This window comes from Medicago sativa, chromosome 7 (genome assembly GCF_051527215.1).
Source record: "Medicago sativa cultivar Bolivia chromosome 7, Bolivia_mono, whole genome shotgun sequence".
Classification (NCBI taxonomy): Eukaryota; Viridiplantae; Streptophyta; class Magnoliopsida; order Fabales; family Fabaceae; genus Medicago; species Medicago sativa.
This window is the reverse complement of record NC_140755.1, coordinates 95985203-96012109: the sequence shown is the minus strand read 5'-3', so window position 1 is coordinate 96012109 and position 26907 is coordinate 95985203. Positions and strand designations below refer to the sequence as shown.

At 32.7% G+C, this 26907-nt stretch overlaps 3 protein-coding genes and 1 long non-coding RNA gene across 6 annotated transcripts; 2 read left to right on the top strand and 2 right to left on the bottom strand.

Annotated features, from left to right (window-relative positions):
* The first annotated feature begins 4294 nt into the window (after positions 1 to 4294).
* LOC146910712 (GDSL-like Lipase/Acylhydrolase superfamily protein) lies at positions 4295 to 9104 on the top strand. Its single transcript, XM_085724766.1, has 4 exons — positions 4295 to 4465; positions 4553 to 4762; positions 7170 to 7441; positions 8501 to 9104. Exons 1-4 carry the CDS (start codon positions 4411 to 4413, stop codon positions 9023 to 9025), a joined length of 1062 nt encoding a protein of 353 aa, XP_085580892.1. The 5' UTR covers positions 4295 to 4410; the 3' UTR covers positions 9026 to 9104.
* Positions 9105 to 13730: 4626 nt separating this feature from the next.
* LOC146910710 (Subtilisin-like serine endopeptidase family protein) lies at positions 13731 to 17806 on the top strand. The gene is made up of 11 exons (XM_085729833.1): positions 13731 to 13981; positions 14063 to 14157; positions 14376 to 14473; positions 14606 to 14749; positions 14844 to 14949; positions 15064 to 15574; positions 15898 to 15998; positions 16110 to 16337; positions 16448 to 16556; positions 16640 to 16853; positions 17139 to 17806. The coding sequence occupies exons 1-11, from the start codon at positions 13871 to 13873 to the stop codon at positions 17678 to 17680; spliced, it is 2259 nt and encodes a 752-aa protein (XP_085585959.1). The 5' UTR covers positions 13731 to 13870; the 3' UTR covers positions 17681 to 17806.
* LOC146910711 (uncharacterized) lies at positions 14755 to 16640 on the bottom strand. The gene is made up of 2 exons (XR_015020387.1): positions 16416 to 16640; positions 14755 to 16297 (listed from the first exon to the last, which is right to left on the bottom strand). It is a non-coding gene; the product is annotated as an uncharacterized LOC146910711 (long non-coding RNA).
* A 174-nt stretch (positions 17807 to 17980) lies between the features above and the next one.
* Positions 17981 to 22847, bottom strand: LOC146910709 (Basic-leucine zipper (bZIP) transcription factor family protein). Of its 3 annotated transcripts, XM_085729836.1 has the most exons (7): positions 22459 to 22847; positions 20751 to 20918; positions 20603 to 20680; positions 19637 to 19702; positions 19407 to 19472; positions 18748 to 19303; positions 18233 to 18669 (listed from the first exon to the last, which is right to left on the bottom strand). In XM_085729836.1, exons 1-7 carry the CDS (start codon positions 22720 to 22722, stop codon positions 18449 to 18451), a joined length of 1419 nt encoding a protein of 472 aa, XP_085585962.1. In that variant the 5' UTR covers positions 22723 to 22847; the 3' UTR covers positions 18233 to 18448. The 3 variants fall into 3 exon arrangements, with proteins under 3 accessions (XP_085585960.1, XP_085585961.1, XP_085585962.1); XM_085729834.1 differs by having other exon boundaries at positions 17981 to 19303; XM_085729835.1 differs by having other exon boundaries at positions 17981 to 19303; positions 22465 to 22847.
* Positions 22848 to 26907: the final 4060 nt, after the last annotated feature.

The window sequence follows — 26907 nt, the reverse complement described above, 5'->3', positions numbered from 1 at the left end:
TTGCATCCTATCCAAATTTGGTTCTTTCATAGCCTGCTTCTTTTTATCGTTGTTCACACACTTTAAGTTGGCATGCCACTGCAATAATTGAAAAACAAAAAACTAATATCATGTTATGATTCAGTTTTGTTTACATAAATAAAAATAAACATAGCCTCCAGTTTACATAAAAAAAACTAATATAAAAAAGTTAAAGTTGCTAAATCTTACTACTCCCTCAGTCAAGCGATATGCCACGTGAACATGGTAAAGGACAAGCACAAACACTTCATGTGGGTCACCAGGATAGTTATCTAGTGGTTGTGGCTCCACCTCCACTTACGGCTGCTCATCATCATTCACGCTTTTCAGCTCCACTTCTTCTTCCTCCTCCATATGGTGCTACTCGGGTTGGGGCTCAGGCTCGTTCACCTTAGATGTTTCGGAGCTTTCAGCACAGTACTTCGACTCCCCCTACCCCTATGCACATTCCTTTCCACTGCAACCACTCTTGCATGACAGAAGCAGTCCTGGAAGATTTGTTGTTTGTAAAGCGGTCCAAGTGGTCCATATCTGAAACATGCAACATCACATGTACATATAATTAATAATAATCAACAAAAAACCAGAAACAACAAATATTGTTGCATTTCAAATTATATTTACCGAACCAGGAACAATCTATTCGACAAATATAATCCGAAATGGTCCAGTGATATGAAGAAAAAAATTTCAGCCTAAACATTGAGACATAATTTGGAATAAAATAGGATGAAACCTGAATTCATCTTAATTTTCCATTTTTTTATTAATTTAATAATAAAAAAATATAAATATAATAAAATTTGGTTGTGACAGAAATATTTCCTCGCGTAATCCATAGTTCACATTAGTGGCGTTTTTACTGAGGAAAAATGTAGAGAGTGATACACTGTCTCAAACTCCGTAACATAATTAAAACTAAGCACTTTTGGGACGAAATTTATGACGGAAAATTAGCAACAACTTTATCCGTCACTAATTTCCTCACTAAACCTAATTTGTTCAATTTTGTGACCAAATATGTGACGGAAATTTAACGACGACTTCATCCGTTTCAAAATCCGTCGCAAAAGTTAATTTTGTTCAAAATCACAAAATCCGTCGCCATTTGGGACGAAATTTGTCCCCTCACTAAAATTCGTCGCAAAAAGCGAGTTTTTTTAGCAGTGTGTTGATACATATTATTATTTGGAAAGGGTAAGCGTTATATCTGTATAGAGTGGAGTAAGTAGTACTAATACATAGTTATGAGTTTGACCCTCCTACAACTATGTTCTCGTCCTCCACCTCTACGTCTTCCTCCTCATTTTCCAACTTTAGGCATTCGGAACATTCCATGTTGATGGATGAGATGGATCAACGTAACAACCAATCAATTCAAGATACCTCTTATGTAATTGTTTTATCGATTCCAACGTTGCGAGTCATTGAAATGATGTTTTGTAATATATTTTTTGATTAAAAAAGTCCAATAATTTTATTGAAATATTAATTTACAAAATCAAATATTTGAAATAATAGACGTAGGATTTGCTTCTCACAAAGAGAGAAAAAAAAATTCAATGCTTCTACGGTGCGAGATGCATATCTATTAAAAATAACATATAAACATGTTATTTGTGCAATATTCTACATTCGGTTTTAAATGTAAACAAAAAAAAAAAATCCCACACTCCAATTGAGAATAATAGTTTATCGCATTTAGTTATGTATTGTTGATGAAATAAATATTTTCTTATTGTATATTAAACCTTGTGTCAAAGAAATAAAAAAGTTTTCATAAAATTAAATTAATTGAATGGATGACATCTCAGGAATCGTGATATTAGGTAGAGTAAAATTTTTTGTCAAAAAAGAAATAGAAGAAAATTAGATGACATATATATTTATATTTTTTTCCTTCACTAAAATATATATTTTAAACTCCAAAGAAATAATTTATACTTGTATTTAAAATTGAAGGAAATTCATGGGTGTGTTGATATGTCAAACAATAAGTAGTCGACAAAACAACATGTAAAACAGAATAACACATGTCAAACTTTTAAGGCATTTCCTTCACACACAAAAAAAAAACTTTTAAAGCATTGAACAACTTTTTGTTTTGTACGAGATATAATAATTGAATTGATGGACAAAAAACTATTTTTATATTTTAGACAATTTGTACTTGAAATCAAAAGCTGTGTTATTGTTTAGTGAAGGACAATAATTTTAGTTTTTGTCAAATCCCTTACCTTTCGATTTGTTCAATCTCAAAGAACAATTTTACAATCAAACATAATACAACTGAAGTTGTCATGTGCAGTCTCGTGAAATGCATATCAAACACATTTGGGTTTAAATAGATGTTTCAAACAATCGAATACTCAATGAATATATTTAAAATTTAGAATAAATTCAAATATACAACATTTAATGATTTTTTTCTTGATCTTTTCAAAAAAAAAAAGGATATTCTTTGATGTTGTCGATTTACTTTTTATTTCTGATCGTTGTTATATAGGAAATATTAACTTGATTTTTTTACTTTTTTTAGAGGAACTTGATTTTTATACGTGTTTTGAGGGGTTGATTTTTATGCTTAATTATAACTGTACGAAGGCTTTGATCGATAAGCACCCACAATGTAACAAAACTACATCATCAAATAATCATTATCTTTGGATTATTAAAAATATTTAATTTTAATTGTATCTATTTAAAAGTCGTATAAACTTTGATTTTCAATCACAAGGAATAGCATTATCTTTGGTGAGATAATACTTTACATTTTAGGCATAAGAACAGTTCATTTTGCTTGTTAGCTTGTGCAGGCAATATACTTGTCTGTAAAACTTTTGGTGCTCTCATTCGACATGACTTGTATTGGATAGACGGTTATTTTTATGTTAATATATTTTATTTTAATTTGTTCAAAAAAAAGTTTTTTATAGATCATTAAAAAAAAGTTTTGCATTTATACTTATAGTATCTCAAAAATTAATATTTTTTCTTAAGTAGTCTAATGACTATAAATTCACATCTTAAAATGAATAAGTGTGGTGTCTAACAAATCCTTTGTCCCACGTTCGACAAACGTGCCACGAGATACTCCCATCGTGGCACGATGCTTCACTTTTAGGCATTTTTCAATCTTTTCATCAATTTCTCCTCTCGAGCTCTTATTCCTGTTTTGATCTGATTTCGCCATGAATTACAAGTAGTTGACTCTCAAAACATTACAAAAAGGACTCAAATATGACTAAAAAACTAGTAATGACGTACTGTCATCAGTGTCCTTAATTCGAACTTTGACTCCTACATATATTAATGCAATATCCTACCAACCGAAAAAAAGGGTTAATTATGTTTTTGGTCCCTACAAAATTGCGACCTTGTAAGTTTAGTCTTTACTTAATTTTAATAACATTTTTAATACCTACAAAAAATTTCTGCACTCAATATTAGTCCTTACTCAATCCAAATTTGTTTAATTTATGCTTAAACTCTTAAGTTTTTCAACAATTTTTTACAGGCGTGTTAATAACGTTAGTAAAAGGTCCTCCGAAAAAAATATCGCAAAAATTTGATTTCTACGTCCATATTTTTGTTACTTATATCTTAAATTTTCGTCGTTTTAAAAAATTCATATTTAATTTATTTCATGTTAAAAAATTATAGATTTTTGTAAATGAACCTTTCATAGTGTTCTAAACTTGTATAAAAAGAATCGTTAAAAAATTTAAGAGTTTAAGGATAATTAAACAAAATTTATTTTACCAGGGACTAAAATTATAAGTAAATTTATTTTTGTAGGGATTAAAAAAGCTATTAAAATTAAGTAAGGACTAAACTTAGAAGGTCGCAATTTTATAGGGACCAAAAACATATTTAACCCAAAAAAAAATGTCATTCCTCTTTAAAAAAAAAAACAAGTATCATTGAATTTCTTATTAGAACCTTGTTTATGCTTAATTAGAAATTCATATATATGGTCTCCATATAATTTTTTTTTATAATATAATTTAGTAATTTAATGAATACCACAGATATTTGAAAGAAAAAAAAGTTATAATATCAACTCATAAAATATATTTTATGGTTTTTACTTTTTGAGAATGATACTTTTTTTTTTTGTTTTTTTAGGGAATACTTTTTTTTTGTTGACAACACTTTTTGAGAATGATACTTATGATATAATTCAAGGGAAAAAAACAAAATTTAAACATGGGCAATCGCATAATGGGTGAGTGGAGGCCATTATATATAGTTCATTCACACTATAGGAGATAAAACGCATATACATATGTTAGTTCCTTCATCACAATCACAAAGATTCACTACTTCACTTAATTCCCTCTCTCAAACAAAGTAGCCACTATCCCTCATTCACTTTCCACACTCATCATGGATTTCTTTCCCTTCCTCCTCTCTCTTATTTTCCTTATTCTACATCTCTCAGGTAATTAAAGTACAAACAAACAAATAATACATACATATAATTTTGCTTTGATTGATGTAGACATCAAATTTATATATTTATTTACAGGACAAAGGGTGGTAGAAGCTGAAGATAATCTTGTAAAACATCATCATGATAAGGGTGTATCAAAATTGTTTGTGTTTGGAGATTCATACGCAGACACAGGCAACATCAAAAGAGGTTTGGCTAATTCATGGAAACATCCTTATGGTATCACCTTTCCCGGCAAACCTGCCGGCCGTTTCTCCGACGGAAGAGTCCTCACCGACTACATTGGTACGTGTGTTTCTGTCCAACTGCATCATTACAGCAAATTCTTGCTTTTTATTTATTTATTTATTTATTTAGTATTTTAGTACATGTTATCGTTAGCTGTTTTTTCTTAACAATTTTTTTATGAGCACAAATTTTGCTTTTGTACTTGCTATGACTCATTCTTTATAGAATAAACAATAAATTTTAATCTTGAACCATCATTTTGTTTTTGATTTAGTTCTTAAACTACATGGATATTAATAAGTAGTTTTTAACGTATATGAATCAACTTAGACTTTATAAAATACATGAAAATCTTTCAATTCAGGACATGATGGCATCTTAAGCAGGAACTAAATTGTCTGCTTTTATATACTTTATGGGCTATACCTTTCATATTTAGATAGTTTAGAAACTAAACTGAGAGTGTTAATTTAAGGACTTAGTTAATTGTTTATTCTTACTTATACAAATATAATGATAGACTTAAACGCTTTTTTTCCTCAATATTTCTAAAAGTTGTTTCAAATGCTTCTGTATTTTTTTTTTTTTTTTAAATTGATCATCTGAGATTTTTATTGTTTTTTTAAACCAACTAAATTTATTATACTCGCATCTTCAAGCATAAGGACTAAAATTGTTTTTTTCTTTACTAGACTAAAAAAAAGTCTCCTACTCAAATACTCACTAATGACATAATAATAATATACATATATACTAATAACTATCATTTGACTATTAAAAGAAACAAATAAGATAGTATTTCCAAAATTCCAAAGTTATAAGACAAAAATGTGTCACTTTCAATATGGATAATACTACCAAAAATGTTAATTAAGAGTATTTTGAGAGAGAGAAAAAAGCATATTGACCTACAACTGTGTTTTGTAAAAAAAAAAACCATATAATTATGTTCACTGAAATATCATTTCATCATTATAGAAACTAGTTAATCAATATATGGTGGGGTTCATTTCTCTACTGGTTTGCTACTTTTCCTTTTCTCGTGCTAATTGTTTATCTATTCTGGCGTTGTGGTGTTCTTTCTTTTACCATTATTGTGTTTGTTTATGCATGTCACCTTTTTTATTTTTAGCACACCCCTTTCTTTTTTGCACTGTTTTTTATTGCATCACTTTTGATCTGCATTTTATTAACGATATGATTTTATGCTCTCTCGCGTGACACCAAGCTTTGCCCACACAGACTTTTGTTCTTATTGTTTACTTTAGTAATCATTGCTTTAACGGTACTCAAAGTGTTGCACTCTAATCTTTGAGTTTTTCCATTACCATTTCCACTCTATGTCATTGACCTCTTTTTACCAATACTGCCACGACATTACCAGCAAAATATGTTAGTTACACTATTTTTAATTGGATTAATTGTGTACCAAAATGAATAGATTAATGTCAAACAAACCAAACCACTGCATATTACTTTGCATTAATCAATGAGATTAGTTGTACAATGCATTTTTTTGTGTGACTAAATTACAATGCATCAGTAACCAAAAAAATAAATTACAATTAATGCATCTTAGGATTCCGAATATCCTTATTTTTTCTTACTATTTCAAAGTCGAGCTTTTAATCCTTTTGTTTTATCACAAGGATCTGACGTAGACCTCTCTAACTTTGTCAGCAAAAGCAAAAGCATTGTCCAACTTTAATCATGTTGCCGAAGTACTAGAAAATAATTAGAGGAGTCTTTTATATTTTTCCCATTTACGTAATTATCAATCATGTTATTTGGTTCACGATAAAAATAATTATAATTATATAAACCATTATTTACATTTGAATAGAAGGCAAGCGGATAACAAGCTGCGTCGTCATGCCTTTTTGGATGACAAAACCAATTATTGTAAACACAACATTCTTTGACATAGGATACATGACATTGCTATGTATGACCTTTTGAACACTATGTAGAAGGTCAACGACCTCTGATACTAGAAAATCGAAAGTGTCAAAAACAAATAGTATAAAAGCATGTTGATTGTCAGAATACGTTTTTTCATGTTTGGTCATTTTATTTGACGCAGCTTTTAGGGCTGCCTGTCGCACCATAAAAGGTCCGACACTTAATCCCACAAGTGGTGAAACCCTCAGTCAAGTCTTTAAATCAATGTGAATCGCTTTAAATTTAGGAAAAACTATACCTAGGTCTTTAAAAAAATTACGACCCCGTGATTTCGTAAATCTTAATTATCTTCCGATGAGTTTTGTTAACCTCTTAATTGCCGCATATTGTTGAAGGTCTCGTTGGGTGTGTGATTTATCTTTAATTAAAAACAATACAAAACCTATTTACTCAAAATCAAATTTTGTCATCTCAAAACAAAAACACATTATAAGCTTTTGTATTTTTCTTCTGGTCAACCATAAGCTTTTTGTATCTAATTAGTTACAATATTCAATTGCAGCCAAGTATTTGAAAGTGAAATCACCAGTCCCATACAGCCTGAGGAAATTGATGCCACAACATTTGAAATATGGAATGAACTTTGCTTTTGGTGGTACTGGTGTGTTTGATACGTTGAATCCAGGCCCAAACATGACAACCCAGATCAATTTTTTTCAACAGATCATAAAAGACAAAGTGTACACAGCCTCAGAAATCAATAATTCAGTTGCTCTTGTCTCTGTCGCTGGAAACGATTACACTCGTTACACGGTCACAAATGGCTCTGTTGAGGTAATTTTAATTATCATCAATTAAACTTACTTGTTACATATTATTGGTATACAGTATACTTATGGTTATGAAGTGCAAACGTGGAGTGCACTGAAACACTGGTGTTACCAACATAATTTGTTTAAGATTAGATTATTCTTAATTGCTTTAAGTATGCTATCTCTGACATAATTTAATAAACTACACGTGGGACTTCGGTCTTTTTTAGTAGTAAAATATTACTATCTTTGGTCTAACTTGTTATCAAAGTAAAGTGAAGTATTTTTCGTCTTTAATATAAGAAACCTAGTATATATATTTTCAAGTGTATTGATTATTGAAATCATTTTTATCAAATATCCCTCGTATCTTTATGAGACTCGCCCTTAATATTTCTTTGCTCTTTAATATAGGTCTCTAGTTTTTACATGCATTAATAACGTTCATTACAAAAATAACACTAACGAGTATCTTTATGACACTCTTTAATAACCTCTAATATTAGATAAGATGATGCATCAGAAAATATAAATTTGTTTGCTCTCAAGAACATTAGACAAGATGATTAGCTAGCCACCCATTGTAAAATTAAAATTTGATGGAAATAATGAAATGATGGCATTAGGGACAATTGTAATTTTTTTTTTTTTAATATAGATGACCTTAAAATAAGACAGAATCCCAACTTTACTCATTTTCCGGTCAATGTTACCGTTAGGTAGATACTTCTTTTCTGTTTATAGAAGGAAATGGACAAATAAAGGAACCCTTACATTGAGGTCTTCTTTCATTGATAGGACTAGAGTGCCCAATGGAACCCTTACATTGAGGTCTTCTTTCATAAAAAAGGTCCACAATAAATAATTTAATCTGTAATACTAGGCTCCACTCAAATTGTCTACGGGTTCATCAAATAACATATGAATAAATAATTTAGCAAGGGCCCCCAAAAAGTTGATCAATTTAAATTTGTCCATATACGAATTAGATTTTTAACTTTCTTTTTTATAATTTATAGAAGTTATTTTGCTAACTAAAGAATTTTGATGAATGAGACTGAACAATTTGTATATTTTGTAGGGTTTACCATCGTTCATAACTTCATTGATTAATCAAACAATCACAAACATTATTCGCATCAAAGGATTGGGAGTGAAGAAAGTGATTGTGAATAATCTACAACCAATTGGATGTTTACCTTCAATGACAGCTTCATCCTCATTCAAACAATGCAACGAAACATCTAACAACCTCCTCACACTTTACCATAACACACTCTTAACCCAAGCCGTGACCAAATTGAACCAACAAACAAAACATCATTCTAAACCTTTCTTAGTTCTTAATCTTTACGATAGTTTCATGTCGGTGTTGAATCATCCATCTACGCACAACATTCAGGACAAGTTGAGGCCATGTTGTGTTGGAGTGAGTAGCAAGTATTTTTGTGGAAGTGTTGATGAGAATAATGTTAAGAAATATTTGGTTTGTGAGAAACCTAAATCTGCTTTCTTTTGGGATTTGGTTCATCCTACGGAGGCAGGGTGGCATGCTGTTTATAACAAGCTTCGAATAATGAATGCCCTTCAACAGATTCACGACTAGTTAAGAAAAGATTGGTTCTTGTGTTAGATTTTGTTTGTGTTGAATAATAATAATATATGTTCACCTTTTGTTTGTTAAATTCATTGTTTCTCAAGTGTTCTATTTATAACGATTTCAACTGCTTTTGGGAATATGATCGATAGCAATGTGCAAATAGAAGTTTATTACTTCGTCGTTGTCGTAAAATTTGAACTTATGTTCGTGTGAAATTCTTACCAATGATCACAGGTGATTCGTTTATTTATTTTTGAAGAAGCAAAAGAAGAATATTAAAAAGGGAACTCCAACTCAATTGTAAGTTACAACAAAACAAAATCACAATCAAAATAATGATCACTACGAAATCCTAGACAATAATTCTATAAGATAAACACTCATGGTAGAAGCATGTCAACGGTTTAGATGGTGCAAAAACCATAGATATGCTTGCACCTTGATATCTTCCACCACCACATCTCACAATCACTCTCTCTCTTAGAGAAAATACACACATTTCTCATGTCCCAAGCCGCCACAAAACTGAATGTGATATCACTATCAATGACAATCCATTTCAGACTTTGCAAGTAGATGAATAGATAATAATTGAGAGAGATTAGGGGATCTCTAACAGAATTCCTAGCCACTTAAAAATTGAATAATGTTGGGTGTGGGTTGACTCCTAAGTGGGATCCATTATTCAATTAGAAAAAGAAGAAAAAAAAAGGAATGAAGTTTATTTATTTGGGTTCACTCTCACATGTTAAAAAATTTAGAGTATCTATATTTATTTTACCATTTTTATTGTTTATTTTTTTAGTCAAGTAATCTAGTGGCTAGATTCAAACATATAATGTGTGGAGAAATGAGGAATCTGAGGTTCAAACCTTCGACCCTTGCTCAAATTATCTCTGGTAGCTACTAACTGAGCTACACTTACGAGACCATTTTTATTATTTATTTAATTGCACATGTATGAGAAAAATATCCCGTTGTATAGAGATTATCTCACTACAAGAAAAACACTATTCGTGGCCAAATTCAAAAACATTTGTGGCCAACAAGAAATCTTCACAAATAACTAGTCAAAAATACTCTCCCAAATATTAAACTTCAATTTAGTTTTTATTCGTGGCAAAAAACTCACAAATAGAAAAATAATTTGTGGCACCCTTATTGATATGTGGCAGTCAGAAAATACCACAACTATTATAGAAAAATAGAAATTTGAATTTATGACTGTTTATTCCATCACAAAAATATTTTTGTTGGGGCATTTGTGGCCGTTTTTCCGTCACAAATATTTCTTTTTGTCTGCCACAAATTCCCTTTACATTTCTTTTATATATATATATATATACACACACACATTAGGCATGTTAAACCAAGATAGCAGTCAGTCGCGAGTTAAAGACATAACCTCTTCCAAAATAACAAAAGTTCATTTAAAATCTTTTTATTATAATTCTTTCTTCTGTCTTGCATGAATGTTAAAACAAGTGTGTGTGCGTGCATGTGGGCTGATTTTACCGAGAAAATCCCTTCCACACTAGAGAAGTTGAAGATAACAACATGGAAGATAATTCAGCAAGCAATGCACCTTCTCCAACAAATAGAGCCCTCTTTCGCTTAGGTTTTGTTTGAGAGTTTGAAGGGAGAGAAAGGGAGGGCTTTGCAGGGTTGAAAATATATAGTAAAATGGGAAAATCTTTCATATTTTTTGAAAGAACAATTTTTTAGAGAATGGTAAAAAATTCATATAAACCCTCCAAACCCCCCGAAACTCTCTCCCAATACGATTTTTGAGTTCCTTCAAATGAGAGAGATTTTATGTCATGAATAAAAATATAACCACCAAAATCCTCTCCTCCCAATATCTTCTATTTCTTCCACTTGATCCTTACTTTTTTCGAAAACCTTCCTCCCCATCAAACTCCCAAACAAAGCCTAAACATTCATATCCACGCCCAAACCACCAAACTTCTAAGAGGGCCAACAAAATCCTACTTCAACTCAAAATCATAACATAGTCCAAGAAACACATGAATCAACGAGGAAGAACCCAACCAAAAACTCCCAAAAGAGAATTATAGCTCTATCCCCTATCCATTTAGCTAATATACTCAGGTTCATCATTCGAAGATCATTCACACTTAACCCCTATGCATACTTTGGCTTACAAACATTCTACCACCTAACCCATTCAATTTTCTTCATATGACATACCTTGTCCCAAAAGAAAGACCTTTTTCTTATGAACTATCAATTTCCATACCTTGGTCAAATTTTAAGGAAGGAGATGTACAAGACATCAATGCTACTTATAACTAAATTTAGAACAACAATTATGTCTCCAAAATTAACATATTTCTTACTCCACACACTCGAAGCCTTCAACAAAGCATTTCCAACATAGGACGTTGTCAGATGGACGACTTCTGCAGGTTGGCAACAATCGGCAAACTGAGATATTAGAAAGGGATAAAAACAATCTTACAATTTATAAGATGATTGCAGATTTTTATATTTACAGTGTCATATATAATTGGGTGGGTATCATGACACTACCAAAATAAATGATCTATTATAATTTTTAACTAAAAAAACCTATGAAAAGAAAATTTAATCTCTAGGATGTCATGTGACATTTGTGAAGGTTGAAAGGCCTTGTTTTATAACATATCCTACTACTAATAACAGTAATTGTAAAAAAATTGGATCTTTTTTTCTTTTCTTTTTTTTACAATTTTTTTTTGGAACTGGGTGGTCTTGGATTTTGGAACATGGAAGCTTTCAATTTATCCATGCTTGGTAAGCAAAGTTGGAAACTCCTTTCAGACTCGTCTTCTCTACTTACTTGAATCCTCAAAGCTAAATATTTTCCGCGAAGGGATTTCTTGGATGCCCCTCTCGGTCACAATCCAAGCTATACATCGAGAAGTATTTGAAGTACTCAACATCTACTTACCTTGGACCATAGATGGAAAATAGGAGATGTTTCTGAAATCAAAGTGTGGAGCATGCCTTGGCTACGCGACCTGCCATCCCTTAAACCGTCCACTCCTCCCCTACAAAGTTTTGAGGACTTAACTGTCAACTATTTGATGCTACCAGATCTATCTTCTTGGAATCATGACCTCGTTCATTCTTATCCTGGTGATGCTGCTATTCTATCTACACCACTCTTCAATAGACGAAGAGAAGACATATGTATTTGGAAGGCTACAGTTGATGGCTCTTACTCTGTTAAAATGGCTTACCGCATCTGCATGGACCTTCTTAGGGACTCTCTGCCACTGCCCAACTCGATACAATGGCAGCTCCTTTGGTGTCTCCAAGTTCCCCCAAGAGTTTGGGCCTTCCTATGGCGTGCAGTTCATCATTGTCTTCCCACAAGAGACAATATTTCCAAGCGAGGCGTTCCTTTCTCTGATCTCCTAGCTGAATCTCACATGCACTTATTCTTTGTCTGTCATAAAGAAATGGCTTGCTGGAACCTCCTTGGCTTAGGTGGCATTATTCAAGAGTTACTCCACAGTGCAAATTCTTTCCAACAAATATTTTTTTTGACTTATTTAGCAAACTCCATGATCAACAAAGACAACTAGCAGCTATGACCCTTTGGAGCTTGTGGAAGAGTCGCAACTTGTTACTTTGGGATGACAGTGACACTACTCCAATTATCATAGTCACTCGTGCCCATGACGTCCTTCATGAATGGAGTTGTGTTCAAAAAGCCAAGCACCCGCCGCATCAGGATGATCAGCCCCCTACATGGAAAAAGCCTCCCCACAGCTCAATCAAGTGTAATGTTGACGCGACACTTCTCAATGGTAACTCAATAATGTGATATGGTTTATGCTTTCGAGACTCTTCAGGTCATCTTCTCTTTGGTAAGTCCGATTTCAAACTCTTGTCGACTACCGTCTTAGAAGTTGAAGCTATAGGTTTTTTGGAATCCCTCAAAATGGCAATCTCTAAAGATCTACGCAATGTTGCTTTTGAAATAGATAGCAAACTTCTGGTTGATTTACTAGGAAATATCAATCCTCCACTTAATGAAATTGGTGATTTTGTTTCGGAATGTAAAACTCTCTTGTTAAGTAATCATGACTATGTAGTGTCGTTTGTCAGGAGACAAGCAAATAGTGTGGCTCATAACATTGCTAGAGCTGCTCTATCTAATCCTAGCCCCCATGTCTTTTATAATGTTCCTACTAGCTTATACTCTCTATTTATGAATGAAATGTAGTAAATTTGTCTTTGCTAAAAAAAAAAAAAAATTGGAACTGTCACCAAAGTTATAACCAAATAAACAAATGATTTTAAAAATAGTTGTGATTAAAGTTAAATGGTTTTAATAATCCAACTGTTCTGATTGATTGAAAGTGTAAAATATTTAAACATTCATAATGCATATGAATTAAATCCAAATATATATTGTATCCAAAAGAACATAAAAATATAAAAAAACATATATGTCAAAAGAGTGACCATATAGTTTTTTAATATGATTTTTGTAACTTTGGGCTTTGATTTGTCTTTCTCCGTGCTAATATTTTTTTATTTTTTATTTACAAAATCCACTGCGAAGAATATTTAATAAACTGATTGATTGATTGAAGAATGTTATGTTAGTATTGGTGGTGACTTGTCTAAAGATCCAAAATTCATGCCACCAAATACCAATTCCTAATACTACCTTCTTTGCTTGCCTCTTCCTCACAATGTCACTCATTTCACGTTCTTGCATAATCTACGCCAAGTGCCGTTACATTATATAAGAAAGAACAATTTTTTGCACTCTACTTATGTAACCAAACTTTGTTTTTCTTTCACGTTATATAAGACACTGTATGTTAGAGAATGAATAATACAATAAAGATGGTACAAAATTTGTTACTACTACTTCTATTACCCATCTTTCTCCATTGTTTTCCTACACTGATCCAAGGATCAAATCAACATGAAAGAAAGGTATACACTAGAGAAGAGTTTAATTTCTGTTAGACACTTTAACCTATAATAATTGATGTGAATTTTGTGACTAATAAACAGCCATATATTGTATACATGGGAGAACTACCAGCGGCAAGAGCCCATATTAGTATGGAACAACGTCACCATAACATGTTGGAGACTGCCATTGGAAAGTAATGATTTCAATTCTCAAGTTTTATTCCATTTTATTACCTTCTTTAATATATATATATATATATATATATATATATATATATATATATATATATATATATATATATATTGAATTCTCGTATAGGCAGTGGATCATGCGTAGTTATTAAAATTAATTCATGAACACTTATTAATGACTTTTTTTCTTCTTCATTTGTTATTACATTTTCTCCCACAGCAAGCAGTTAGCCAGAAAATCCATAATACATAGCTATGGAAAGAGCTTCAATGGATTTGTTGCACGACTTTTGCCACATGAAGCAGAGAAACTACAAGGTACATGAACACTAATTTTGCTAGGCTTAAAAAGGTGACATTTCTGACAAGGAAATATATGATATGAAGGGACAAATTAATTCTCCAATAATAATTATGATTATACATATTGTGGAATTTAATTGAATGCAGAGGAGGAGAATGTGGTATCTGTGTTTCCAAATACATACCACAAACTACACACAACAAGGTCGTGGGATTTCTTAGGAATGCCCCTAAAGGTGAAGAGAAATCCCAACATAGAAAGTCACATCATTATAGGCGTGTTAGACACAGGTATATATATAGATTAATAAGAAAATATACATTTCTCGAATAAGTATAACAAAAATGTATAGTATAATAAACAAATGATGAAATATGTAAACAGGTATTTGGGTTGATTGCCCCAGTTTCAATGATGAGGGGTTTGGACCTCCCCCACGTAGATGGAAAGGCAAGTGTGTACAGGGAGGCAACTTCACAGGCTGCAACAAGTATTCTTCTACTCCTATATGCATTCACTCATAATCCCAAAGTAGAGAGATATTGCGCTGCATAGTGCATACAATGCAAAGGTTGATTTGATTTAAACTTGTTTTCTTGTGCAGCAAGGTGATAGGAGCAAAATACTTCAACCTCGACCCATCAGGTCCAACCATCGAGAACCCAAGTCCGGTGGATGATCAGGGCCATGGCACTCACACTTCATCGACAGCGGCCGGATCAGTGGTGAGAGGTGCAAGTCTTTATGGCATTGGTAAAGGCAATGCCCGTGGCGGTGTCCCATCAGCACGTGTTGCAATGTATAAAGTTTGTTGGACCATTGGGTGCAGTGACATGGACATGCTTGCTGGCTTTGATGAGGCCATTGCTGATGGTGTCAACTTCATATCAGTGTCCATAGGTGGGCCGTCACGTGACTTTTTCTCTGACCCAATTGCCATTGGAGCATTTCATGCTATGAAAAGAGGTGTTCTCACTTCTTGCTCTGCTGGAAATGATGGTCCTCGACCAATGTCCGTTGAGAATGTTGCTCCTTGGATTATGACTGTTGCTGCTTCCACTGTTGATAGACAATTTACAACACAAGTAGCATTTGGTGATGGAAAGAAAATTAGGGTAAGTAGCATTGAAGTAGTGTTCTTTAATGCAATTCGACTCAATGTTGGATAGCTCAGCTAGTTTGAACTAAAATTTGAATAGTTACAAGAGTTAAAAGACCAAGACAGGTGAAGTAGAAAATATTAACATGTTCAACATCAATTTACAATCTCTCCAATTAAATCTCGGCTGTCGGATTTCAATAACCGAGGATTGGTTGGAGAGATTGTAGTAAAAATTATATTTGTTTATGAAACGATGCTAAAACTTAATAAGTTGAAACGAAATTAACCCCTTACAATGTTACAAATAGCTTACTTATTTTGATTTGTACTATGTAGGGACTATCTATTAATACCTTTACCCCCGAGAAAAATATGTATCCACTGACTAGTGGACGTCTTGCTGCTAACCTTAGTGGAGATGAATATGGAAATCCTAGGTATGGTTATTATTCTTATATCATTAACTTTGATTGTTTGTTATATATATTTTTTATTTCTTGATAATAAGATTACAAAGGTTTGAGGAAATGATGATGGTTATGATGCAGTGGTTGTGATTACGGGACTCTAGACAAGGATAAGGTGATGGGGAGGATAGTGTATTGTGCCGGGGGTACAGGCAGCCAGGACTTGACCATTAAAGAGTTAGGAGGAGCAGGAACCATAGTAGGACTTGAAGAAGACGAAGATGCTTCCTCCATCACAGTTATTCCAGGGGCATTTGTTGATATGTATACTGTAGGCAAAAACATTGAAATCTATATTAATTCCACAAAGTAAGCTCTTTTTCACTCTCCTTTTCACCATACCCCAATTGGACAATGTGATGAATTTTTGAAAATAAATGAACTAACCTGAAGAAATCGTTGACTGGTTTTAAATTCAGGAATCCTCAAGCTGTTATATACAAGTCAGCAAGTACAAGATTCCCTGCTCCATATCTTGCTTCTTTTTCATCTAGAGGACCTCAAAAAATCACTCCCAACATCCTCAAGGTGGTCATCATTTTTCTATCTTTTTATCCCTTGTGCTGTGCTCTATCTGGTTTGTCTTCTAAATGTCAACATTTTATGTGAAGCCTGACTTGGCTGCACCAGGATTGGACATACTAGCTGCTTATTCCAAATTGGCATCACTAACAGGGTACCCTGAAGACACACGTTATGAAATTTTTAATATAATATCAGGAACATCAATGGCATGTCCACATGCCATTGCGGCTGCTGCTTATGTTAAATCCTTTCACCCTGACTGGAGTCCTGCTGCAATTAAATCTGCCCTCATGACCACTGGTAAGGCAAATTCCTCATCTATAATCAATATGAATAACATCTCTTATTATCAAAAATAAAATACAGTATTGAGTGGTAGTTAAATTTATGGTTTCGAAAAACAGTCCGGGACTGCGATATTGGTCACATTTTTATGACTCCACAAAGCGAATGCAGTTAGGTTAGGGCCACATCAGCTAGATTGAACAATATCAACGACTGCGATTTGAAACCTACATAAATTTTTAAGGTAGATAGTGAAATTTTTATTTACAAATCTGACATTTTTTCTTTTATGCGATTCAGCAACTCCAATAAAAGGCAACGACAATTTCACAGAACTGGGATCAGGGTCAGGACAGATTAGCCCATTGAAAGCATTGCATCCTGGTCTAATTTATGACATTAGAATGAACTCCTATATTGCCTTCCTGTGCAAACAAGGATACAACGGCACTAGCATTGGTATCCTTATTGGCAGCAAAAGTTTCAATTGCAGCGGCGTTAGGCCTGCACCAGGAACTGATGGAATCAACTACCCTACCATGCATATCCAGCTCCTAAGTTCCAGTTCTAGTATTTCTGCAGTTTTTTACAGGACTGTGACTAATGTAGGATATGGAACTTCAACATACAAGGCTAAAGTCACAGCACCTGAGGGTCTTTCAGTGAATGTCATCCCAGATACATTAAAGTTTACTAAATTGCACCAAGACCTGTCATTTAAGGTTGTCCTGAAGGGGCCTCCAATGTCAGATGAGAAAATAACATTATCTGCATTACTTGAATGGAATGACTCTAAACACAATGTCAGAAGTCCGATAGTTGTCTTTAAGCCAACATTCTGATACCAAAACCCGTATTGGACTTATTTCATAACCTAGGAATTTAAGTTCAAGAGGTTTTTTCATATTGTGTACATTTAAGTCTGTTATTTGCTTTAGCTTAATGAAAAAGAAATTTAGTCACTCAAATTATCAATTCATTCACATAACTTAATAATGAATCCTAACGAACATATAAAATATAAACATTGAGGTTAGAGTTTATTAACTTATAAGGACAGTAACTGGCTGTAGATATTCAGGCTATAAAACATAGGAGAATTCACAGGCATGACATCAAATCCTTGGGTGCATGCATTTGAGTTCAATACCAACAATTTCTATTTCATTTCTATTTCAATTGAATAAGGTTCTTAATTCTCTAGTAACAGTAAGAAGTATAAAATATACAAGGTTATCCTTTATATGACATATTGTGCACCCAACTTATGGGATTAAGCTGCTCAGATACATCCTTGAAAGTTGAAGAATCCAGATTAAAATAACTGTCGACAGAACTACTTTAAGAAACCAACTTCCCTGGGAGGGAAAATATCCCAGTAAAGAGGAAGTAAATGAAAAATAAAGAAGCAAGATGATTAGAGAAAAACTAAACTTTAACACCATCACTGCTATACATGATTTGGAATTCAAGTCCCTTGGTGGATTCAGCTAACTTGTACTCTCCTCAATTTCGGAAAACTTCTTTTCTATCAAACCATAAGCAGGTGCAAAAGCTGATAATTGTGAACCTCCACTCCTTTTTAACATTTTATCAAGTTCACTGAAAAATCAACACTCCATCCTAGACTGTCGGCTTTGAATGCTTTTTAGTTTTGTTAGTTCCTTTCTCCTCTTCCGTGCCTCTGCTGCAGCAACTGCATCCACTAGATTTTTGCCTGGGCATATGAACTGTTCTTGTTTCTTTTCCTGTGAAGTTGTGATATGAGAAGCTGTTGAAGATACCTTGGTGATGGAAGTGGAATGTAATTGAAGCCCGGGTTCTTGCTTGACTACAGAAGCGTAACCATTACAATTAACTGCAGGTCCATGGAACTTTTCAATAATGTGACATCTTGGTTTTTGCTCACCTCCATCCGAAGAAAAACTTGGAGTAGCATGACCAAGGTCATTACTAGATCTGGATTCTGTCCAGTCAGAAGCTTCTGTTTTCAGTTTGATGGGTAGAGTAGCATGATAATCCCCATTTCCTACACTATTTAAGGATAAAGTAGTACTACATTGTTCACCTAGAGGAAGATTATCCTGTTCATCTTCTAGGCCACAGGAAGGTGGTGGTTGTCCGTTTCCAATGTCCGGAGGAGGGTATAACCAAGGACATGGAAACATGTACAAAGGATTCTGTCTCTGATTGTCATTTATTAGGTTATTTTGTTTGTGAAGAGATTCAGACTCAGAAGAGCATGGTACATATACATGCGATGGAATGGCAATGGAATTAAATGGTGTATGTTGTAATTGAACTTGATTAGATGAAGGAAGGATGGAGGGCCAAAATAACTGTCTAACTGGAAAATGGTTATAAAGAAACCATGGACTAGTACCAGGTGCAGGTGATACCTCGGACATAGACAACTCCTGCACAACAGGAGTTTTCTCCACTTCAGTGTTTATTGACTTAGCTATCTACAAACAGAAGCAAATGTCAGTTTTCCAGTATATATTTACTTTTGCAAACAAAAAGAGTTATCCCATACTTAAAGATTTCTTGCATAGAAAAACATCTTACTTGTGCCTTTAAGAGCTTATTAGTAGTCTCTAAAGACTGATACTCTTTCAAAGCCGACTCCTTCTTCTTTTCACCAGAAATGACACATGCGGAAAAGTGAATGATTAGAAAAACACAAAAAGATGAAATTAATTGAGAAGCGGTAATATCTAAAAACAAAATGCATCATACAATTAAGCCCAACAGAATAAAGAGGAAGGGAGTATAATTGGAAGACAGAAAAAGCATACCCTCTTCAGGTTTTCATTTTCCATCGCTAAGGTGGCAGCTTTTCTGCTTAACTCCTCACTCAGAGCCTGAAGCATTTTATACAAAAGAAAAGAAACCACTCAATATTTCAATGAAAAAAAAAATCAGCCAGAACAACGAGAGATCGGTGTAAATTATAGGGATTAATAAAAGGTTGTTTAAGCCACTTTTCTTGTATACAAGCCCTGAATTTTTTAAAGTATAAGGGTTATTATTACAAATTTACTTGTTCAGCAGGTAATTTGGGAATGAAGTCTGCAATAATGATTATGCAAACTTTGAAGTGTAGATTTTAGAATCTTTTGGTCCTGTAAGAATATGTGTTTTTAAACTGGACAGCATAGAAATTAAACTGCTAATCTGAAAGTTTTGCTTCATAGATTTTGCTGAAAAGAATATAGATTTAATATATGATTTATATTTATTTTAAATAGTGTAAAGAAGTTAGAGTATACTATCTATAATCATAGAAGCTGTCAATTAAAATAAAATTAAGCTTTGAAAAATAAGAGAGGACCAAACATTGCAGTCATTGCAAAATGGGCATATCGATCGTTACAAGCATTACTGCATGTGGGTCAAAAACATGGTAACAGACTAACAGTAAGGCTTTAGATTTGCTGTCAATCTCTACATTTTGGGACCTGGAGGACACATCCAACTATTATAACAAAATTCATGTGCTGGTAGCATGACTCTTCATATTAGTCAAAATAGGACTTGTTACTGTTAACGTGCACTATGAAAAACTACATGCCTAACCACATTAACTTTGGGTCACAACCACACATTTGACTAAGAAGTAATAGCATATAAAAACACATGTGGCTAGTAGTTCAATAGAACACACCAAGTCACCAAGCATGTGCCAATGTGTGTTTAGTTTAGATTTTGGGATGTCATAAGCAAATCTATACAACGGTAAACTTATCTGCCAATGTAAATACCTGCCTACGGCGAATTGTTTGCCTAGCTGACTCTCTATTTGCCAATACCCTTCGTATTCTCCGTGCTTCTTTTTCTTCCTGAACAGAAACTCAGTAAATTACAAGTATCCCTAGAAATTGAAGTAAAAGAAATTACATTCTCTTATACCTCGGTTAAATTCCGTCTCGACTTATTGGAGTGAGTAGTCTTAGGGTAATAGGCATCTTGCTCCACCTTCATGTTTTTTAAGCAGTCATTCTGCTGAATCCTTTCTGTTTTTACGGATGTAGAACTGGATATTTTTTGATCTAGCTGCTGACTTGCAACAGCTTGGCCCTGCCATAAATTAAATCATTTCAAAATTCCTCCATAAAATGTTTCAACTTGGTAATACTCCTTTAATTATTGGAATTGGATGTGTGCAATTGACTTATCCATTTTTACTATACCAGGAAAACAAATAATTAAGTTAGATAAGTTTATATTTTCTCTCCATAAGTAACAAAATAACAAGACCATAAGGAATGAAGAAAATAACTCAGACACGGATGTTCCATTAACAAGGAGTACCAGCAAAACCAAAATCAATTCAATAAACAAATATTAGTGTTGTCAATCGCATATTGTGGTAAATAGTAGTTTGTTTAAATTAGACTACGTTACGCGTTAAAGCGCCTCTATTTAACAACACTTTGTGATTTTGTACTATATCATGCATCACGTAACAGTGATGATTTGTTCAAATTCCGCTAACTATAGCTGCTATTTGACAACACTACCAACAAATATTAGACATGTTTTTAGCTTGTTGTATTCATACATTGGTACTACTACTAGCATTACAATAACAATAACGATAAAAGACGCACACCCAAAAATTCATGTGTATACAATAAATTAAATTGTCAACAAAATAGAGAGCACACAGAACGTCGGATTTCTTTCTCTATTCTGTCCCCAGATAAGGATAAAATGAAATGCAACACACAATCAACAAGTCTTACGTAGCTAATTTGACTCTTTAAAGTGAATACATCCTAAAGCGGAAAAATTAATAGTCATATTTTAATGCATCAATTATTATTTGTTACATGTGCATATAATATCAATCATTGATTTCTTGATCAAGATATCGTAACTTAGTTTATAGGAAAAGTTGACGTGTTACTTGGTTTATAGAAAAGGTGAAAATAGATAACCATCTGTTGAAAATAAAATTTCAAAAACAATATTGATGATACACAACTTAAATATGTGTGATTGTGTTTGATGAATATAAGTTGTTAAAACACAGGATCATCAAATTAACCATGATTTTAAAGTGTCCAAATATATATGATGCTACTAAGTACTACCAACTTTTGTCAAAAAAAAAAAAAAAGTGCTACCAACTAAACATCCAAATTGTGTTCAATTATTATAAGCGATTTTCACGTGTTCAAATGTATATTATATCTATATCTATATTTATATCTATTAAACACAATTGATCCTCAAATATACACCTAAAAATCACGGTTAATTATATTAAGTGGATGGCCAATAAGTCATGACAATTTGTTATATTTATCAACCATATGCACTAAAAGATTATCCACATAATTAAACCATGTTAACCTTTTAAATTATTGTCAAATTTGTTTCAAAATCATTTTTTAATGGTTTTATGTTTGAAATTAGCTATTTAATTCACTTCTTTATCATCGGCATAAAAATTAAAATATATGCAGACTATGGTCCGTTATAGTTGACTCGTGTGGTCACATAATTCAACATCAAATCAACAATAGTATAATCATGTCTTACGGTCAAATATTATCCGTTAAAATTGAATTATTATAATTAAACACAAGAACAGTTAAACTAAGCTAATTACCCTAACCGTAGGAGGATCCGAGTGAGGAATAGTTGAATCACTTATGAATAGGCAGGTGTCTGGTTGGGTGCAACATATATCGGCGGAATGAGCTGTATGGCGCATTGCTAGTCGTGCCAGGTAAGCGAGAGTCTCCGCCGCCTCAATCTCCTCCGTCTTCACGGGAGGATCTTCCGACGGACATGAGGAAGAAGAGGAAGATGAAGAAGTGGGAGAAAGAGAAAGAGAAGAAGAAGTTGAAGCATAGCGTTTCTGTGAATCCATGTCGTAAGAGAAAGTGCGAATTAACCGAATAGAGAGAGAGAGAGAGAGAGAGAGAGAGAGAAGAAGAAAGAATGAAGAGAAGGTAATGTATGTATCGTGTATATTACATTAGTCATGATGACAGTGGTTAGAAAAGCGAGCAATGGTGTAGCAGAAGAAGGATACAGATTGTGAATGAATGACATGTGTCATGCCAGATGCGAATGCGGACGATTTTGGTAATAAGCAACCATGTATCTTCGTTTGCCACGTTTTCGGAATAAACCCACGTAGTAGGGGATTGGCCGCAATGCAAAAGTCGGCTTATTACCACCATTCATCCTTACACTTTATTTATTTATTTATGCTTCTTCTTTAAAGAGAGATTTAAAGTCAATGTGATTTTTCCGCCTTAGAGTTAATAAATTTGATCTCAAATTCAGTTTAGTTGATCGATGAGAGATATATCTTCATGGAGAGATGGAGGCGGTAGCCTTCTCGCATTATATCCGAGAAACTTAATCTATTAGTCATTCTCAAACCTTAGACAGATGTCAAAGTTCAGTCATAACTAAAGTAGAACATTCATGTTGCAAGAGAAGTTGCTAGTATATACAACTTCAATCAATATTATACATCCTTCATTCATTAAATGTTTTATGTGATCTATAACAAAAACCATATACATTATTATTAAGGAAAATTATAAACACAGCGAACAAAACATTCAGAAGGGATTGCGAAATTTTGTGACTGGTTTATTAAACTACTACACAGCTTTTATTCCACAAAAGGCATAACTTAAGTTTTCCCTTCTATGACACAGTGCCTTTACACGTCAGTTTGGGATAAATTCAAAATAAAAAAAAAAAGTTTCACTGCATATAGTAGCTCTCTATATTATTAATTGAATGAATCTAAAATATAGACTTTTACTTATAATAGTGATCAGAGTATGTATGTTTTTTGCTTTTTGAATATCTAATGACCCTGTTGAATTGTATAAGTTGTAAGTTCAGTACCACTAATATATGATTATTTAATATTAAGTTTGAAATGAGCAGGAAGAGTGGGATGTCGCTTAACACTAATTTTGTGTTTCATGTGAACGACAAAGATGAATAGTGAAGGAAGAGGCGATGAAGAATCAATTGCAAGTACATATGCAAGTTACTTAAAAAATGTTGAGGTGACGATGTCCTTTTGAGAAAAACAAGCTAGTTTCTATCGTCTGATTCAAAAAAAAAAAAAAAAAATACTAGTTTCTATCGTGCCATAACATATTAGTCATGATACTAGAGAGAGTAGGATAGTCGGCTAGTACAACTAATTAGCCACACATGTATTCTATTCAAGATTTATAGGTCGCCTATTGCAATAAACCAAAGGCTAAAAAAGACGCTTCAATTATCATCCTCCACAATTATAATAATATCCATAATTTCTTAATCACATCATAATCTATCAAAACATGCCTAATAGTTTCAAGGGCTTGCTGACAACTTAGCAAGAACCTTACGATGGAACAACTTGCAAAAGAAAGTTTGAGTTTTGGGAGGACCTCTTCACTTCGAGAGAAACTTGAAATTGGTAGAAGGATTTAAGATAAGAATCTCATAAAAAAGTTTACAACTTTTTTATGTCAAAGTTGCCACTTTTAATTAGTTAAATAATATGTTGATGCCACTTGTCGGCAATTTTTATTAGATCGAACTTATGTTGATCATTTATCTAATCAAGGTTTACATATATTTTTGGTTGTTGTATTTATTTTTTTCTTTTACTTTGGTCTCTGCAATATTTAAAAAACTACAAAACCTTAAATCATTAATTTTGGTTCTAAAGACGACATTTCTTACATAAAAGATGACTTGGTCGATGAAAATTGATCTCATATTGTCAACTCAAATTGATGAATAAATATATTCACGATAAACATATAGTAACTTTGATTGAAATAAAAAACGAAAATAACCAAATACATCTCTAACTCAAAAAAATTCAAACATATAGATCTATTTTCGTTGTGAAAACACTTTTTATTTATTTTATTTTCTAAATTTTGTTTTAATTTCACTTGTAAAGAAACTTTTGAAGTAAACGATTGTCTTACATTTTGACTATAAAAATATTAAAATAATTATTTAATTATTTCTTGAAATTCATCCTCTTAACTATAGGATTTTGTTTTTTGTCCATCATAATGACTCGTATTAAAAGTTTATTCTCTCCATGTTAACTAATAAACTAGTCTAACATATTTTATGAATTGAAAAAAGAAAATGTTTTCACGTAATAAATGAACCATGTTTTTTAACCCTAAAATTCTTCATCTTCAAATATCATATTCCAGCACCTTCGACGATGACATTATTACCAGTTAACTCCAACTTCATTCCACAAAACTCGCCTCCCTCTTCCACGCTTAACTCATCGATAACCTTGTCGAAAAGGCCTTCTGTCCATTTTACATCTGAAGAGGTTTTTTGTGTTATAATTACGAAAATATACGAGATATATAATATATGAAGAAGTTTCATTCCAAATTTTTCTATTTTTTTTTTATAAAAATAAACAATAATCATTCATTTAATTGATAGAGTACATCGATACAATACAAGTTAAAAGTCGTTGAAAATAAAAAGGATGAATTTGCGAACAACCTCACAACATTCATCTTAATAGCATAAAACGACAGAGTGCATATGCCTACAGATATGACTACATTCAAGTCTTCAAAATACTCACGTCTCCGGATCTACAACGTTGACGACGAAAAATAAACATCACACTAAGACGGGAAATAAAAAACACGTTGCACAAAGTTGGAAAATCAAAACAAACAAAGTCGTGCAAAGACGATGAAATCACAAAACATTTCAAAAACCTGAAAATATGTGAAAAATCACATTTAACTAAAAAAAAGGGAAAACAATTTGGAAGAGTGATTTTAGATCAAAATTGACTAAATAACCCCTCTTCGATATACAAGAAAAAAAAAAGTGGTGACGAACTGACGACTAGGATTTGAAAAGGAGACAAGAGATAGATTCTATATTTTTCTTTCTCTCTATACACATATTGTTCTTGTCATAGTAGAGATGAGTCAGCCAGACTTGATGCAAAACAACTGTTGTGGTGATCCAATTTGGTTGGAGCATATCCTTTAATAATATGGAAGGATGTCCCCGTACCTGTAAATACACAAGATTTAAATTTGTTAGGTTTCAATAAGTTTTGAGAAAATTTATCAAAATTAAAGTGTTTACCTTGTTTTAAAGGTGCCATACCTTTGTTTGCGAGTTTGGAGGGGAAAGGAGGGGAACGCTAGAGAAAAAAGGAATGAACAAGTGAAAGAAAGAGAGGAAAATGGGAAGGGAGGGCTTTAGGGGGTTAACTTTTCTTCATAATACTAAACCCTCATCATTTGGGGAACTAAAAAATTGTATTGGATGAGGGTTTTAGAGAATTTATATGAATTCTTCAAATTTAATTTATGTTGTTATATTATTTTTAAAATTAAAAATATAGTACTCTATGTTGTTATATTATTTTTAAAATTTAAAAATATAGTAATCATATGCATTAATTTACTATTCTTTAAAAAACTACTCTTTTTAAAAAATTGAAAGTTTTCTCCATTTTTTTCTCATATTTTCCACCTCTCGAAGCCTTCCCCTCCCCTCCCTTCCAAACTCGCAAACAAAGCCTTAGACACGGATACGTTGGATTCACGCTTGTGGGGTGATGCCTAACCATCGTTGGATCAAATAGAGGTTCAAATATGCTTTGAACGTACGATTATGTATAAAGTAGGGGTGTTCAAATTCAAACCGATCCAAATTAAAACTGCAAACCGATAAAAAAACCTGAAAATCGCACAAAATCAAATGATATTGGATGTGTTTGGATGTCATTTTATGAAAACCACTCGGATCGGATTGGATTTTGGATTGATTTTTCAAAACCGAACCGAACCGCATACATATGTTTTAATATATATTTCCATTTTTATAAGTATAATATATTATATTAAGCTATTATTTTTTTTTAAAATCTTTTAATACTACATATGAGTTTAATTTAATCAATTTTGTTTCTATTTCATATGCTTAAAAGATAACTAATAATTTTTATTTCGTACTATTATATATTTTCTTTTATAAATCATATGTTATATTTTGTATCAAACCTATTATTTTATCA

Bases quoted from the DNA above. Each gene is read 5' to 3' on its own strand.
- LOC146910712 (XM_085724766.1), top strand. From the start codon at position 4,411: ATGGATTTCTTTCCCTTCCTCCTCTCTCTTATTTTCCTTATTCTACAT. The intron at 4,763-7,169 runs GTACGTGTGTTT...ATTCAATTGCAG, and splicing joins AGTCCTCACCGACTACATTG to CCAAGTATTTGAAAGTGAAA. The intron at 7,442-8,500 runs GTAATTTTAATT...TATATTTTGTAG, and splicing joins TCACAAATGGCTCTGTTGAG to GGTTTACCATCGTTCATAAC.
- LOC146910709 (XM_085729834.1), bottom strand. From the start codon at position 22,722: ATGGATTCACAGAAACGCTATGCTTCAACTTCTTCTTCTCTTTCTCTT. The intron at 20,681-20,750 runs GTATAAGAGAAT...GTTTCTGTTCAG, and splicing joins CGAGACGGAATTTAACCGAG to GAAGAAAAAGAAGCACGGAG. The intron at 19,703-20,602 runs GTATTTACATTG...AAAATGCTTCAG, and splicing joins AAACAATTCGCCGTAGGCAG to GCTCTGAGTGAGGAGTTAAG.
- LOC146910710 (XM_085729833.1), top strand. From the start codon at position 13,871: ATGAATAATACAATAAAGATGGTACAAAATTTGTTACTACTACTTCTA. The intron at 14,950-15,063 runs GTATTCTTCTAC...TTTCTTGTGCAG, and splicing joins AACTTCACAGGCTGCAACAA to CAAGGTGATAGGAGCAAAAT. The intron at 16,338-16,447 runs GTAAGCTCTTTT...TTTTAAATTCAG, and splicing joins ATCTATATTAATTCCACAAA to GAATCCTCAAGCTGTTATAT.